Source organism: Pongo pygmaeus, chromosome 16 (genome assembly GCF_028885625.2).
Source record: "Pongo pygmaeus isolate AG05252 chromosome 16, NHGRI_mPonPyg2-v2.0_pri, whole genome shotgun sequence".
NCBI classification, from domain to species: domain Eukaryota; kingdom Metazoa; phylum Chordata; class Mammalia; order Primates; family Hominidae; genus Pongo; species Pongo pygmaeus.
Window position 1 is genome coordinate 47,861,472 of NC_072389.2, and position 17,899 is coordinate 47,879,370.

General features: G+C 41.5%; 1 protein-coding gene and 1 non-coding gene across 11 annotated transcripts in view; both read left to right on the forward strand.

Moving 5' to 3' along the window:
- STARD9 (StAR related lipid transfer domain containing 9) overlaps window positions 1-17,899 on the forward strand; it is a 151,442-nt gene that overhangs the window by 53,851 nt on the left and 79,692 nt on the right. For all 10 annotated transcript variants that reach the window (XM_063652147.1, XM_063652149.1, XM_054452108.2 and 7 more), the window contains 4 exons: window positions 4,703-4,819; window positions 8,434-8,466; window positions 8,553-8,614; window positions 9,227-9,339. In XM_063652147.1, the coding sequence (XP_063508217.1) occupies window positions 4,703-4,819; window positions 8,434-8,466; window positions 8,553-8,614; window positions 9,227-9,339 (325 nt within the window). The remainder of the gene's footprint in view (window positions 1-4,702; window positions 4,820-8,433; window positions 8,467-8,552; window positions 8,615-9,226; window positions 9,340-17,899) is intronic.
- LOC129014950 (U6 spliceosomal RNA) lies at window positions 4,968-5,074 on the forward strand. Its single transcript, XR_008494463.1, has one exon. It is a non-coding gene; the product is annotated as a U6 spliceosomal RNA (small nuclear RNA).

The following is a 17,899-nucleotide window of genomic DNA, read 5'->3' on the forward strand; positions in this document are numbered from 1 at the left end:
TTTTTTGTATTTTTAGTAGAGACGGGGTTTCACCACATTAGCCAGGATAGTCTCAATCTCCTGACCTCATGATCCCCCTGCCTCGGGCTCCCAAAGTGCTGAGATTACAGGTATGAGCCACCACGCCCAGCCTGAATGATCTTTTTAACATGTTGAATTTGGTTTGCTGGTATTTCGTTGAAGATTTTTGCATCAATGTTCATCAGGGATATTGGCCTGTAGTTTTCTTTTTTTGATGTATCTTTGTGTGGTTTTGCTATCAGGGTAATACTGGCCTTAAAAGATGAGTTTGCAAGTATTCCCTTTTTCATTTTTTTGGAGTAGTTTTAGTAGGATTGGTATTAGTTCTTCTTTAAATGTTTGGTAAAATTCAGCAGTGAAGCTGTCAGGTTCTGGGCTTTTCTTTGCTGGGAGATTTTTATTACAGCTTCATTACTCTTTATTGTTCTATTCAGGTTTTGGATTTCTTCATGGTTCAATTTTGGTAGATTGTATGTGTCTAGGAATTTATCCATTTTTTTCTAGGTTTTCCAATTTATTGGTATATAGTCATAGTAGTCTCTAATGGGCCTTTGGATTTCTGCAGTGTCAATTGTAATGCTTCCTTTTTCATCTCTGATTTTATTTATGTGAGTCTTCTCTTTTTTTCTTCATCTGTCTAAAGGCTTATGGATTTTATCTTTTCAAAATACCAACTTTTCATTTTATTGATCTTTTGTATTGCTTTTTTCATTTCAATTTCATTTATTTCTGCTCTAAGTTTTTTTCTTCTCCTGCTCGTTTTGTGTTTGATTCGTTCTTGCTTTTCTAGTTCTTTTTTTATTATTATTAAAAAATAGAATGGAGTCTTGCTATATTGCAAGAGTTTATAGAGCTTGAGCCCAGGCTAGTCTTGAACTCCTGGGCTCAAGTGATCTTCTTGCCTTGGCCTCCCAAAGTGCTGGGATTACAGACATGGGCCACCATGCCTGGCCACTTTTCTAGTTTTTAAGATGCATTATTAGGTTATTTGAAGTTTTTCTACTTTTTTGATATAGATGCTTATTGCTGTAAACTTTTCTCTTAGTAGTACTTTCACTGTGTCCCATTTGTTTTGGTATGTTCTGTTTCCGTATCCATTTGTTTCAAGAAATTTAGGCCAGGCATGGTGGCTTACGCCTGTAGTCCTAGTACTTTGTGACGCCAAGTTGGGCAGACTGCCTGAGCTCAGGAGTTCAAGACCAGCCTGGGAAACGTGGTGAAACCCTATCTCTACTAAAATACAAAAAAATCCAGGCGTGGTGGTGCGCGCCAGTAGTCTCAGCTGCTTGGGATACCAGGGCATGAGAATTGCTTGAACTCGGGATGCAGAGGTTGCAGTGAGCTGAGATCACACCATTGTACTCTAGTTTGGGGGACAGAGCGAGATTCTGTCTCCAAAAAAAAAAAAAGAAATTTTAAAATTTTCTTCTTATTTTGTTCCATGGCCTACTGGTCATTCAGAAGCATATTGTTTAATTTCCATGTATGTGTATAGTTTCCAAAATTCCTCTTGTTATTGATTTCTAATTTTATTCCATTGTGGTCATAGAAGATACTTGATATGATTTCAGCTTTTTGGAATTATTTTATTATTTATTTATTTATTTATTTTTTCCTTAACCCACCTTTCAGGAAGTTTTTTTTTTAATTTTTTAAGATGTGTTTTGTGGCCGAACATATGGTCTATTCTTGAGAATGATCCATGTGCTGAGGAGAAGAATGTGTATTCTGCAGCCATTGGATAAAATGTTCTGTAAATATCTATTAGGTCCATTTGGTTACAGTGCAGATTCAGTCCAACATTTCTTTGTTGATTTTCTGTCTGAATGATCTATCCAATGCTGAAAGTGGGGTGTTGAAGTCTCCAGCTATTACGGTATTGAGGTCTCTCTTTCTCTCTTTAGCTCTAATAATATTTGCTTTATGTATATCTGGGTGATCCAGTGTTGGGTGCATATATATTTATAATTGTTACATCCTTTTGCTGAATTGACCCCTTTCTGATTATATAATGACCTTAGTCTCTTTTAAGTTTTTGTCTTGAAATCTATTTTGTCTGATATACATATAGCTACTTTTCTTTTTTGGTTTCCATTTGCACGGGATATCTTTTTCTCTGCCTTTGTTTTCAGTGTATATGTGTCTTTATAGGTGAAATGTGTTTCCTGTAGGCAACAGATTGTTGGGTCTTGTTTTTTAAATCCATTTAACTCTCTCTTTTGATTGGAGAGTTTAGTCCCTGTACATTCCACATTATTATTGATGAGTAAGGACTTCTGCCATTTTGTTATTTGTTTTCTGGTTGTTTTGTGGTCTTTTCTTCCCTCTTTCTTTTTTTCCTGTCTTCCTGTTTTGTGAAGGTGATTTTCTCAGGTGACATGTTTTAATTTCTTTTTATTTTTTGTGTATCTTTTGTAGGTTTTTTGATTTGAGGTTACCATGAGGCTTGCAAATAACCCATTCGTTTAAACTGATGACAACTTAACACTGATTATTAAAACAAATAAACAAGCTAACAAAGAGAAAACTAATAAAAATGCCCATAATCCTAGCTACTCAAGAGGCTGAGGCGAGATGATCCCTTGAGCCCAGGAGTTCGAAGCTGCAATAAGCTATGACTGTGCCACTGCACTTCAGCCTAGCTGACAGGATAAGACCATGTCTCAAGAAATAAATAAATAAATAAAGGGCCAGGCACCGTGGTGCACACCTTTAATCCCAGCACTTTGGGAGGCCGAAGTATGTGGATCACTTGAGTCCAGGAGTTCAATACCAGCCTGGGCAACATGGGGAGACCTGTCTCTACAAAAATACAAAAAAATTAGCTGGGCATGGTGGTGCACACCTGTAGTTCCAGCTGCTGGGGAGGCCAAGGTAGGGAGATCGTTTGAGCCTAAGAGGTCGAGGCTGTGGTAAGCCAAGATTGTGCCACTGCCCTCCAGCCTGGGGGACAGAGCAAGACCCTGTCTCAATTAAAAAAAAAAAAAAAAAAAAAAAGAAGAAGAACAGGGAGTGTAGTCTTGAGTTAGCAGCTCCTATCTTTGTCCCTAATTAAGTGTATTACTTTGTTTAATCTTCACAACAAACCTGTATTACAGATACAAAAATAAACATTTTATACCTAAAGAAACTGAAGTAACTTGCCCAAGATCACACACAGCTTTGAAGTGTAAGAACACACTACACCTTGGAGTCATATCAGAGGAGTCACAGAATTGAAGGCAAAGTTGAAAAATGGGCAGGAAGGCATGGGATGCTAAGCAGCAGGGACCCCAGGCAGAACCATATCACAGAATCGTCTGATTTGAGCACACACTTGGCACTTCTACCACTGTATGCCCAACAGGCAGTGCTACTGGATCCTTGATGCCAGCATGGACAATTTATTAACTATTCTTTATTTTTATGTCTTTCTTTCAAAATTCAAATGATAATCTAGTTGTCAAGTGACATCTAGTTGTCCGGCCCCATTTCTTTCTTTTTTTTTTTCGAGATGGAGTCTCACTCTGTCACCTAGGCTGGAGTGTAATGGCACGATCTCAGCTCATTGCACTTCCGCTTCCTGGGTTCAAGCCATTCTGCCTCCGCTTCCCAAGTAGCTGGGATTATAGGCGCCCACCACCATGCCTGGGTAATTTTTTGTATTTTTAGTAGAGACAGGGTTTCGCCATGTTGGCCAGGCCTGTCTCGAACTCCTGACCTCAGGTGATCCACCCACCTCATCCTCCCAAAGTGCTGGAATTACAGGTGGAAGCCACTGCGCCCGGCCCTCTCTGGCCTCATTTCATGTGCTAGTGTTGTCCTAGGTGGAGAGGCATATCTGGCCTGTTTGGCTTCTATAGTAGAGCATTGAGCCATGCTTCCCACCAAGACTGACACAACCAAAGATTGAAAGGAAGAGTATTTTGATGGTGGGCAACAATACAAAAGGTAAATGTCCACTGTACCAGCCGTGGGTATGCAGATGCCCACGTAGCATTCTGCTGAAGACTGGCTGAACTAGGAGCTGTGCCTTCCCCATAAAGCTGGCTATTTTCTTCCTGAGATCAGAGTCTGCCTAACAGAGCTCAGTAGAACTTCCAAGCAGTATACCAAGTATAGGAGTTTTCACATGAGGACCTCTTCCTATTTCTGATTCACTAAAGCAGGGGTAAATGACCAGCAGAACCAGCTAGCTCTTAGGGTCAATCTGAGGAGGGAGTGTGTAGAAAATAAATGCACGTGGGAAACACCTCCCTAACTTCTAGTCTTACTGATCTTCAGTATGGTTTCCTAAGACCCTGAATTTGTATGTTATTGGGCAATATTTCACTGCAGCTTTACCTGATTAACCATATTAAACATTTTCTTACGAGAGATACAGAATTATTTTGCTTGCATATCTTTGCTCTTCTACACTCTCTTTGCCTTAAGTTTAGAGACCATATTACTTTTGTATCTTATCTTCAGAGTCTATATTGTGTCTAGATACAGTAGGCACTTAAAAAATTTGACGGGCTGAATGAATGAATTTTCCTTAGCTATCTTTTTATGAAGCTAAATTGATTCTTATGAAATGTTAGTGAATTAATAGTCATGGATGTTTGAAATATTTTATATATTTTTTAGATGAGAAAATAATTCTAAATCTGCTATGAGAAGAAGGACCATAGTGATATTTCCTCTGCTTTTGTTGTTACAGGTTTTCCAGGATTTAGGGATGGAAGTACTGTCTGCAGTTGCCAAAGGCTATAACATATGCCTTTTTGCTTATGGACAGACAGGCTCTGGGAAGACATATACCATGCTGGGGACCCCAGTGAGTATTACGATGATACATATTCCTAATGCCACAGCAAGCCTTAACCTTGCATTGTCCTTACTACTATGTGATAGAATATGATTTCAGTAGTCAGTCAACTTTAAAGAAGATTGAATGAGGCTTCTTCTGTTTTAAGAATGAGTTTGTGCTCGCTTCGGCAGCACATATACTAAAATTGGAACAATACAGAGAAGATTAGCATGGCCCCTGTGCAAGGATGACACGCAAATTCGTGAAGCGTTCCATATTTTTTGAACTTTGATGACATGGCTTCCAATATAAAAAAATTCACTCAGGAAACTACGAGATGAAAGCTATGAGATGAGAGGTGTAGTGTTGTGAGGAAAAGTCAGCCAAAACTATACTTTACTTAGGAAATGTGTCTTGGATTCCAAATCAAAATTCATTTAATATGAAATGGAATCATTTAGAAAGAATGGATGCTACCAGTCCTCCCAGCCATATAAAACCCTAAAGTGGCTGGAAATAGTGAAACTTTGTCAGGCCTATGACAAATATATGCTTTTATTCCAAGGCCTGAAAGAAAGGCTGAAATTAACTATATTTTGTGAAAATTACTCTTCTCATAAAGATTGTTTGTAAGAACACCTTTAAAAGGTTTAAAATGTAAAAACCTCTAAAACTCTAAAATATGTTGAAATATAAGCCTAAAGTATTAAACACTGCAAATTTTCTCAAATAAAAGAAAAAGAAGAATAGTACTTTCATTTGTGTTGAGAAGTAATATAAAAACATACTAAATAAAAAAAATCAATGGGTTAAAAAAAAAAAAAAAGAATGAGTTTTTTGGCTGAGCGCAGTGGCTCATGCCTGTAATCCCAGCACTTTGGGAGGACAAGGTGGGAACCCGGGAGGCGGAGCTTGCGGTGAACTGAGATCGTGCCATTACACTCCAGCCTGGGCAACAAGAGCGAAACTCCATCTCAAAAAAAAAAAAAAAAAAAAAGAATGAGTTTTTCAGCATTTAACTGGAAGGTAAACTTTGAATAATTAACCCCTATTTATTTATATATATATTTTTGAGACGCAGTCTCGCTCTGTCGCCCAGACTTGAGTGCAGTGGCACAATCTCAGTTCACTGCAAGCTCACCTCCTGGGTTCACGCTATTCTCCTGCCTCAGTCTCCCAAGTACCTGGGACTACAGGTACAGCCCGCCACCACGCTCAGCTAATTTTTTGTATTTTTAGTAGAGACAGGGTTTCACCGTGTTAGCCAGGATGGTCTCAATCTCCTGACCTCGTGATCCACCCGCCTCGGCCTCCCAAAGTGCTGGGATTACAGGTGTGAGCCACCGTGCCTGGCCTTAACCCCTCTTTATTAAACCCTGACAAGCCTTAGAATTTTACAGCTCCCTTTGACAAAGCAGTTCTCGTCAGTCCTGCTGAATTTCTCGTTATCTCCAGGTTCATTATTTGAATCTGTTTTGCACCTTTGTTGTAGACAAGACCTGGACTAAATCTTAAGTGCAGGCTAGAGCTGTGCAGAGATTTGATTATTGTGGCCAAGCTCGAAGCCTACATGTGTTAGATCTGTGTGTTGGAAGAGAGCAAGAGAACTAGCTCCTGAGCCAGGGGCTTTCAAAAGTATGTAGGATTTAATGAGAGCCTTCCTTTATCACAGAAAATCAGGAGGGCAGAGTTCCTTAAGAATACCTTTTTGTTTTGGGTTTAGAAATATCCTGGTTGGGGTGCCAGGTGCAGTGGCTCACACCTATAATCTCAACACTTTGGGGTGGCTGAGGCAGAAAGTTCTCTTAAGCCCAGGAATTTGAGAACAGTCTAGGCAACATAGGGAGACCCCATCTGTACAAAAAATACAAAAATGAGCTGGGTGTGGGGGCACATGCCTGTGGTCCCAGCTACTTAGGAGGCTGAGGTGGAAGGATGGCTTCGGCCTGGGAGGTTGAGACTGCAGTGAGCAGCCATGATCTTGCCACTGTACTCCAGCCTGGGCAACAAAGTAAGAGACCCTGTCTCAGCCGGGTGGGGTGGCTCATTCCTGTAATCTCAGCACTTTGGGAGGCTGAGGCGGGCGGATCACAAGGTCAGGAGTTTGAGGCCAGCCTGGCCAATATCGTGAAACCAAGTCTCTACTAAAAATACAAAAATTAGCCAGACATGGTGGCATGCGCCTGTAATCCCAGCTACTTAGGAGGCTGAGGCATGAGAATCACTTGAACCCAAGAGGCAGAGGTTGCAGTGAGCTGAGATTGTGCCATTACACTCCAGCCTGGGAAATGGGGCGAGACTTTGTCTCAAAATAAATAAATAAATAAAAAGAGACCCTGTCTCTAAAAGTATATATATTCTGTTAGGTGGGTAACAAATAAACACTACACAGGGACATTCTATAGGACATGATTCCTCTTAGATGATTATCCCTGATGCCTTGGGCCTAGCTCATTGTTCGCTTTGTCCTGTGTTTAGTGTGATTTCACAGTATTTGACATTAAAAGAAGAATTGGGGCTGGGCGTGTTGGCTCACACCTGTAATCCCAGTACTTTGGGAGGCTGAGGCAGGCGGATCACCTGAGCTCAGGAGTTCGAGACCAGCCTGGCCAACGTGGTGAAACCCCGTCTCTACTAAAAATACAAAAATTAGCCAGGTGTGGTGGCGGGCGCCTGTACTCCCAGCTACTGGAGAAGCTGAGGCAGGAGAATTGCTTGAACTTGGGAGATAGAGGTTGCAGTGAGCCGGAATCGTGCCATTGCACTCCAGCCTGGGCAACAAGAGTGAAACTCCATTTCAAAAGAATAATAATTAAAAAAAAAAAGAAATTGGCCACTAAACCAAAAGTATAAAGCCCTTAACCGAGTATAAGTTAGCACTGGATACAAGATGGGAAAAGAAACTACCTCTTTCTAAATGTGTTTTTTTTGTTGTTGTTGTTTTTGTTGTTTTGTTTTGTTTTTGAGATGGGGTCTCACTGTGTTACCCAAGTTGGAGTGCGGTGGCACGATCTCAGCTCACTGCAGCCTCTGCCTCCTGGGTTCAAGTGATCCTCCCACCTTAGCCTCCCGATTAGCTGAGACCATAGGCACACGCCACCATGCCTGGCTAATTTTTTTGTATTTTTAGTAGAGACGGGGTCTCCACAGGTTGCCCAGGCTTGTCTCTAACTTCTGAGCTCAAGTGATCCACCCACCTCGGCCTCCCAAAGTGCCGGATTACAGGGGTGAGCCACCACACCTGGTCTAAATGTGTATTTTGAATACTCATATACTCTAGTCCCCCTGTAAGGATTGGAGTTATAGGGGATCTAGGAGGAACATTGGTAAAGTGTTTTTATCCAAGAATAATGTTATCTTCATTGCATAAAAGCAGATATCTGGGTTTGCTGGCTTCTCCTCTTTTCCTTCTTATGGAGATACATATGCCTCTCATTTGGTACATTTCTCCCATGAGTGTCTCTCGGAGCACTGGCACATAAAAGTCTTCTGTATTCCCCAGTGAAACTGCCTGAAGTGAAGAGGCTAGCACAAGGAGTCCATGCACTCATCCCCCATGCTGAGGATGGTTCCTGGGTATTCTGTGGGGGAGAGCATCATCTTGAGTAAACAATAATGCTTTCCTTTCTTCTGTTCTCCAGGCCTCTGTTGGGTTGACACCACGGATATGTGAGGTATAGACTATCTTTTGGCTGGATCCTCTCAAAGTAGGTCTCTGTACAGTTCCTACAATGAAACCCCAACCCTCTGGTTTGTGCAGGGTCTCTTCGTCAGGGAGAAAGACTGTGCCTCACTGCCTTCCTCCTGTAGGATAAAAGTAAGGTAAGAACCTACCAAGCTCTGGGACCTATAGTAGTTCTCCTTCCACTCCAAATTCTACCATGTTCAGCTGTCGTCTCTTTGCTTCCAGAGTCACCACAGGGATGGAGAAAAGCCACAGAAGAAATATCTTGCAGTACAAGAGCTGAGAAAGATACTTAGGCCCTTGGTTGTAGAAAACTTAATTTCCTACCCATAGACTTAACAAGCAGGTCTTTCCTTCTGTGGCCCAACTTACCCTGGCTGTCTAGTAGCCCTTGAGATGCCTTCACAGAGCAATAGAGCTCAAGGGTCATGTTTGAAATTCACTCAAGAAACAACCTCTGTGCCCGGGTGCAGTGAATCTGGGAGGCGGAGGTTGCAGTGAGCCGAGATTGTGCCACTGCACTCCAGCCTGTGAGACAGAGCGAGACTCTGTCTCAAAAATAAAAAATACAAAAAACTCTATTGTATATGTATGGAAAGAGAATCAAGGGGGAACCTTGGCTTGATCAGTGCCTTAGAGTGTCAGAAGTGGAGCTGGAACAAGAACTAAGACCTCCTGATTTTTAGCTCAGTGTTGTTTCTACTTTTTTTCAAAATATAATTATGTTGCCTTTTTCTGCTTATCTCTAGTTTTCTAGAAATCTATAATGAACGGGTGCGGGATCTGTTGAAGCAATCTGGTCAAAAAAAGTCCTATACCCTGCGGGTCAGGGAGCATCCAGAGATGGGGCCCTATGTACAAGGTGAGCTACTGTGGTCCTGGAGATCTGAAACCAAACTGAAGCCTGGGAAGCTCTCCTAATGTTCACTAATTCATTGAACATAGGTGCAATGAACACTTATTTTGTGCCAGCTACTGTACTAGACACTGAATATGTATTGATAAATAGAGAAGATATGGTCCTGCCCTCAGGCAAGCTTACAGTCTAGTGGGTGTGAGTCAGGAAACAAACAATTACAAGTAGTGATAAAGGTTAATAAATAAATGGATGTCAGTGGCAAAGAACATTGGAAAGTGTTGGTGGCCCACCTGTATGGGGTGATCAGGAAGAGCTTCTCTGAGGAGGAAACATTTAAGCTGAGACCTGAAAGGAGTATAGTCATGTGAAGAATGATGTAACAAGGTGAGAAGTGTTTCAGGAAGAGGGAGTGGAATGGACTAGAGCCCTGGGAGAAGGCTTGGTGTTTTCAAGGGGCCAGTGTGGCTAAAGCATGGTGAATGAGAGGGAAAACTGTAGGGAATGTGGTGGGGTCTGCAGGCGCCTGATATGGCATGGCCTCTACTGGTTCCCTGGTAAACCAGTCCCCTTTCTCTTCCATTGGTGGTGGTAGTCAGTAGGTAGGAGAGATAGGCCGAAGTCAGACATCAGACATGGGGTAGGATTTGATGTGTTTCCTAACCAAGTACTGATGTTTGGTGCTTGGTACCATCTGTCTTATATCATTAAGGTAAGTCCTGCTATTAAGTAGCAACAGTTGGGTTCTTTTATAGGCGAAGTTTTTACCCTTCCAGGCCACTTATAAAAAGTAATATATGGCCCAGGCGCAGTGGCTTACGCCTGTAATTCCAATGCTTTGGGAGGCTGAGGTGGGTGAATTTGCTGGAGGTCAGGAGTTTGAGACCAGCCTGCCAACATGGTGAAACCTTGTCTCTACTAAAAATATAAAAGATTAGCTGGGTGTGGTGGCACGTACCTGTAATCCCAGCTACTCGGGAGGCTGAGGCAGGATAATTGCTTAAACCGGGGAGGCAGAGGTTGCAATGAGTCGAGATTGCACAACTGCACTTCAGCCTGTGCGACAGAGTGAGACGCCATCTCAAAAAAAAAAAAAAAGTAATATATACATTTTATGTTCCTATAGCAGTATGCTAGTTTATTTTTTATTTTTATTTTTTTAGCCACAAGGTCTTATTCTGTCACTCAAGCTGGAATGCAGTGATGCAATCATAGCTCACTGCAACCTGAACTCCTGGGCTCAAGTGATCCTTCCGCCCCAGTCTCCCAGGTAGCTAGGGCTACAGGCATGCTTCTAGGCAGCGGATTTTTAAATTTGCTGTAGAGATGGGATCTTACCGTGTTGCCCAAGCTGGTCTTGAACTCCTGGCCTCAAGTGATCTTCCCACCTCAGCTTCCTAAAGTGCTAGGATTATAGATGTGAGCCAGCGTGTCTGGCTGTAGTATGCTAATTTAACTCCTGATAAGGAGCGGGACATGAACCATCAAGAGCCGATCTTTTCTCTGGTCAGGGCATGGCAAATGGATGATACAGTAGGTATGCCAGTGACTGATTCTGCTACCTGTGTCTTTTCCCAAATGTTTAATCATAAATGGCAGCCTAGAAACAACAAAAAAAACACCATTTTCTTTGCTAGGAACCAGTTTAAGTTTGCTCTGTAAAACTCTGTGGGTATACATATCTGTGTAAAGCAATACTTTCAAGGCAGACCATGAGTTGATGCAGCGGTATCTAACTTCTCATCTTAAAAGTCTGTGTGTGGGCCGGGTGCAGTGGCTCACGCCTGTAATCCCAGCACTTTGGGAGGCTGAGGCGGGCAGATCATGAGGTCAGGAGATTGAGAGCATCCTGGCCAACATGGTGAAACCCTGTCTCTACTAAAAAGTCAAAAAAATTAGCCGGGCATGTGGTGCGCACCTGTGGTCCCAGCTACTCGCGAGGCTGAGGCAGGAGAATCGCTTGAACCTGGAGGTGGAGGTTGCAGTGAGCCAAGGTCGCACCACTGCACTCCAGCCTGGCGAAAGAGCAAGACTCCGTCTCAAAAAAAAAAAAAAAAGTCTGTGTGTGTATGTGTGGGAGGAGTAACCAGAGGAGACCTCAGACATAGTTCAGATATCCGCATTATACAGAAAACAATGAAATCTGTAGAAAGTTCAGGGTTGTTCCCAAAGTCACACAGCTAGAGTTGGGACAGAATTGAAACTGGGAAACTTGCATTGTACTGGAAGAGAGGAATGGAACAGAATCCTGTATATCAAGAACCTGGAAGGAGACCTAGGATCCTAGATGATTTGATTGGTATAGTACCTGCAACTCAAAAAATATGACTCTTACAAGGTCATACAGCTTGGGTCATATGTCCAATGTCAATGACAGGATCAGGACTCAAATCTCAGGGTTCATGGTGCAAAGTTCAGGATGCTTTTGGATACCTTTATGGAGTGAACCCTTGAGGGGAGGGAGGTAGGAAATACTACATTCTAAACCAGTAAAAAATCTCTTAGATTCTGTGTTACAAGTTTCTTGAAGCCACTCTGGACTTTCTTAAACCATTACAAATACAGGTGGACATTTCGCTTTGTTTTTTTTTTTAATTATACTTTAAGTTCTAGGGTACATGTGCACAACATGCAGTTTTGTTACATATGTATACGTGTGCCATGTTGGTGTGCTGCACCCACTAACTCTTCATTTACATAGGGTATATTGCTTAATGCTTTCCTTCCCCCCTCCCCCCTCAACAGGCCCTGGTGTGTGATGTTCCCCTTCCTGTGTCCAAGTGTCCTCATTGTTCAATTCACAGGTGGACATTTCTTTTCTTTTCTTTTCTTTTTTTTTTTGAGACAGGGTTTTGCACTTACTGCCCAGGCTGGAGTGCAATGGCACAATCTTGGCTCATCACAACCTCCACCTCCCAGGTTCAAGTGATTCTCCTGCCTCAGCCTCCCGAGTAGCTGGGATTACAGGCATGAGCCACCACACCTGGCTAATTTTTTATTTTTAGTAGAGATGGGGTTTCTTCCATCTTGGTCAGGCTGGTGTTGAACTCCTGACCTAGGTGATCTACCCGCTTCGGCCTCCCAAAGTGCTGAGATTACAGGCATGAGCCACTGCGCCGGGCCGACATTTCTTAATGAAGGAGCCATGAGCTGAAATAGTATAGAACCAGCCTTGGAAGCTAGGACCCTGAGTAGTCACAGTGAACTATGTTATTCCCATCATCACCCTAAGATGAAATCTTAGTAAACATTTTTTAAAAAATGTTTTCTTTCTTTATTGATATATGTATCTTATCTATCTGCCTGTCCATCTGTCTTAAGGCTCATCCATTCTGTGAATATGACTTTAAAGTGGTTTCTGGCATGAAACCAATTCTACAGAAATTTATTGAGTACGTACAAGATGCCTATACTATTCCAGGTGCCATGGGAAATATGAAAATATAAGCCCTTAAAGAACTTGCAGTTCCAGTTCAGAATTGTGAGATGGACCTTCATAGCTACCTAAATCCAAAGAAAGGAAAGGAGTAGCCTTTCCATTAAAAAGTTTATTAATTAGATGAGAGATTAAGTTGAAATCTGAAATGCACAAGGGCCTGCCCAAAGCACACATAAGAGGCCAGTGGTTATAGGATCTAAACTGATAACTAAGTGAGATAAAGACAGTATTGTATTTTTACTGTGGCCTTTATTTTAATATAAAGGCACAGGTGCAAACCAAGAGGTAGGTAGTTGGAACTTGAGAAAAATTCTGTATTTCCTATGTACTCAATCTATAAGTCACAGGAGTTTTCCCCCAACCCCAACCATTTAGTTCTTGTGCCTTTTTTTCTTGCCTTTCTGCATAAACTAGGACCTCTAGTACAATAGTAAATTAAAGTGGTGACAGTCTTGTTCTCAGAGGAAAGCTTCACTGTTTTACCATTAAGTAATATATTTGCAATAGTGATTGTTTTTAATAGATATTCTATATGCTTCTCAAACTGTGGTGAAGGACCATTTTTTTTTGTGGTGGTGTTTTTGTTTTTGGATCAGAGTCTCACACTGTCATCCAGGTTGGAGTGCAGTGGCACAATCGTTACTCACTGCAGCCTCAAACTCCTGGACTCAGGCAGTCCTCCTACCTCAGCCTCCCAAGTAGCTGATACTACAAACATGTGCCATCATGCCCAGCTAATTGTTTTTTATTTTTTCTTTTAGAGATGGAGTCTTGTTATGTTGCCCAGGCTAGAAGAACCAGTTTTTTTTTTTTAATTTTTTTAATTCCAATCTTTGGTATACTAATACATTTATAAAATAAAATAAGGATGAATTACTAGAAAAAATGAAAGCAATATCTTAATTACAAGCCCTAAATCATCTTTACTAGATTCAACAGATATAAAATTACTTTATCAAAGTTACCCTTTTATTGTTTTTGGTTTTGTTTTTTTGAGACGGAGTCTTGCTCTGTCACCCAGAGTGGAGTGCAGTGGTGGGATCTCGGCTCACTGCAACCTCCGCCTCCCAAGTTCAAGCAATTCTGCTGCCTCAGCCTTCTGAGTAGGTGGGATTACAGGCATGCACCACCATGCCTGGCTAATTTTTGTATTTTTAGTAGAGATGGGGTTTCACCATATTGGTCAGGCTGGTCTCGAACTCCTGACCTCAGGTGATCCACCTGCCTTGGCCTCCCAAAGTGCTGGGATTACAGACGTGAGCCACTGTGCCCGGCCCCTCGTTTTGTTTTTTTTTTTTAAAACAGAGTCTCGCTCTGTCGCCCAGGCTGGAGTGGCACGATCTTGGGTCACTGCAACCTCCACCTCCTGGGTTCAAGCGATTCTCCTGCCTCAGCCTCCCGAGTAGCTGGGACTACAGATGTGTGCCACCACACCCAGCTAATTTTTGTATTTTTAGTAGAGGTGGGGTTTCACCATGTTGGCCAAGATGTCAAACTCCTGACCTTGTGATCCGCCTGCCTTGGCCTCCTCTTTTCTAGTATATTTATTTATAGCTATAGATTTCCTTGTAAGCATGACTTTAGCTGTATTGCCCCAGTTTTAATGTGTAGTATTTTCATCATTAATCAGTTTACAATATGTATAATTTCCAATATGATTTCTTTTGACTCATGGATTTAGAAGTGTGTTTCTTTATTTTTTAACACTCAGGGATTTTCTAGTTGTATTTTTGTTATAGGTATCTAGTTTAATAGTATTGAGTTCAGAGAACATGCTCCACATAATTTCACCTAAAACAACATGTATACAGACATGCTTTGGATATATTGCAAGTTTGATTCCAGACCACCACAATAAAGTGAGTATCACAATAAAGCAAAAATCAAAATAAAAACACAAATTTTTGGTTTCCCAGTGCATATAAAAGTTATATTTATGCTATATTTTATTAAGTACGAAGTAGCAGTATGTATTAAAAATGTACATACTTGGCCGGGCACGGTGGCTCACGTCTGTAATCCCAGCACTTTGGGAGGCCGAGGCAGGCAGATCACAAGGTCAGGAGATTGAGACCATCCTGGCTAACATTGTGAAACCCCGTCTCTACTAAAAATACAAAAAATTAGCCGGGCGTGGTGGCGGGCACCTGTAGTCCCAGCTATTCGGGAGGCTGAGGCAGGAGAATGGCGTGAACCTGGGAGGCGGAGATTGCAGTGAGCCAAGATCACGCCACTGCACTCCAGCCTGGGTGACAGAGTGAGACTCCGTCTAAAAAAAAAAAATGTACATACCTTAGTTTAAAAATACTTTATTGCTAAAAAATGCTAGTGGTTACCTGAGCCTTCAGTGAATCATAATCTCTTTGCTGGTGCAGGATTTTTCCTTAATGATGATGGCTGCTGACTGATCAGGATAGTGATTGCTGAAGGTTGGGATGGCTATGGCAATTTCTTAAAACAACTTGTGGAGTTTGTTACGTCAATTGACTCTTCCTTTCATGAAAAATTTTTCTGTAGTGTGAAATGCTGTTTGATAGCATTTTACTCACAATAGAACTTATTTCAGAGTTGGAGTCAATCCTCTTAAATCCTGACACTCCTTTATCAACTAAGTTTATGTAATACTCTGTTTCATTTTTTTGTCATTTCACACAGCATCTTCACCAGGAGTAGATTCCATCTCAAGAAACCACTTTCTCTGCTCATCCATAAGAAGCAACTCATCATCCATTCAAATTTGATCCTGAGATTGTGGCAATTCAGTCACATCTTCATGCTCCACTTCTCATTCTACTTATCTTGATAGTTCCACCACTCTGGAATTACTTCCTCTACCAAAGTCTTGAACCCCTTAAAGTCATTCATGAGGGTTAGAACCAACTTATTCCAAACCCCTCAATGTTGATATTTTGAGCTCCTCTCATGAGTCATGAATGTCCTTAATGCCATCTAAAATGGTGAATTCTTTCTGGAAAGTTTTCAGTAGACTTTGCCCAGATCCATCAGAGGAATCACTATGACAACTATAGCTTTATGAAATGTATTTCTTAAATTATCAGACTTCAAAGCTGAAATGATTCCTTGGTCCATGGGCCATAGAACAGATGTTATGTTAGCAAGCATGAAAACAACATTAGCCTTCTTGTATGTCTCCATCAGAGACCTTGGGTGACCAGGCACACTGTCAATGAGCAGTAATATTTTGAAAATAATCTTTTTTTCTGAGCAGTAGTTCTCAACAGTGGGTTTACTGTAAGCAGATATGCTGTCATCCAGGCTTTATGGTTCCATTTATAGGGCACAGGCAGAGTAGATTTAACGTGATTCTTAAGGGTCCTAGGATTTTTTTTTTTTTTTTGAGAGAGGGAGGGTATTGCTCTGTCACCCAGTCTGGAGTGCAGTGGCATGATCACAGCTCACTTCAGCCTCAACTTCCCAGGCTCATGTGATTCATTTTCCCACCCATGCGCTACCATACCTGGCTAATTTTTTGTGTATTTTGTGGAGACATGGTTTCACCATGTTGCCCAGGCTGGTCTTGAACTTGTGGGCTCAAGAGATTCACCTGCCTTGGCCTCCCAAAGTTCTGGGATTACAGCTGTGAGCCACCACGCCCAGCCTGGCCTTAGGATTTTCAGAGTGATAATGGCTTCAATTTAAAGTCATGGTGGCTCATGCCTGTAATCCCAGCACTTTGGGAGGTTGAGATGAGTGGATCACCTGAGGTCAGGAGTTCGAGACCAGCCTGGCTAACATGGTGAAACCCCCATATCTACTAAAAATACAAAAATTAGCCAGACATGGTGGCATGTGCCTGTAATTCCAGCTACTCGGGAGGCTAAGGCAGGAGAATCACTTGAACCCGGAAGGCAGAGGTTGCAGTGAGCCGAGATTGTGCCACTGCACTCTAGCCTGGTGAACAAGAGTGAAACTCCGTCTCAATAATAATAATAATAATAATAATAATAATAATAATAATAATAATAAATAAAGTCACCAGCTACATTAGCCCCTAACAGGAGAATCAGCCTGTCCTTTGAAGCTTTGAAACCAGACATTGGCTGCTGCTTTCTAGCTATAAAAATCCTAGATGACACCTTTTTCCAATAGAAGCCTGATTTGTCTACATTGAAATTCTGTTGTAGCTACCTTCATTATCTTAGCTTTAGCTATATCTTTTGGATAACTTATTACAGCTTCTCCGTCAGCACTTGCTTGCTTTACCTTGCACTTAAGTGTTACTGAGAAGCTTCTTTCCTTAAACCTCATGAACCAACCTCTGCCAGCTCCAACTTTTCTTCTGCAGCTTCCTCACTTCTCTCGGACTTCATAGCATTGAAGGGAATCAGGACTTTGCTCTGGATTAGTCTCTGGCTTAGGAGAATGTTTTGATGGTTTGATCTTCTAACCATACTGTAAAAACTTTCTTCATAATCAGCAAGAAGGCTGTTTTGTTTTTTTATCATTCATGTGTTCACAGAGTAGCACTTTTAATTTCCTTCAAGAACTTTTCCTTTGCATTCACAGCCTGGCCAACTGTTGGGCGCAAGAGGCCTGGCTTTCAGCCTTTCTTGGCTTTCAACATGCCTTCCTTGCTAAACTTCAGCGTTTCTAGCTTCTGATTTAAAATGAGAGACTCTTTCACTTGGACACTTAAAGGCCATTGTAGGGTTATTAATTAGGCTAATTTCAATATTGTTGTGTCTCAGGGAATAGGGAGGCCTGAGTAGAGGGAGAAAGGTAGGGGAAAGGTTGGTTGGTGGAGCAGTCAGAACATATACATTTATCAATTAAGTTCGCTTTTCTATACAGTTCTTGGTGTACCGACACAATTATAATAGTAACATCAAAGATTACTGGTCACAGATCATCATAACAGATATAATAATAATGAAAAAGTTTCAAATATATATAGCACAGTTTGATTTGTAGCCTAGCACATTGGCCAGTTTTTGTAAATTTTCCATGTGTGCCTGAAGAGAATGTGTATTATGCAATTGTTGGGCATAGTGTTTATATATTACTATTTATCAGGTTTGATACTTGTTCAAATCTTCTGTACCCCTATTGATTTTATTTTTCCACTTGTTTTAACAGATACTAAGAAAGGCAAGTTAAACTTTCCTA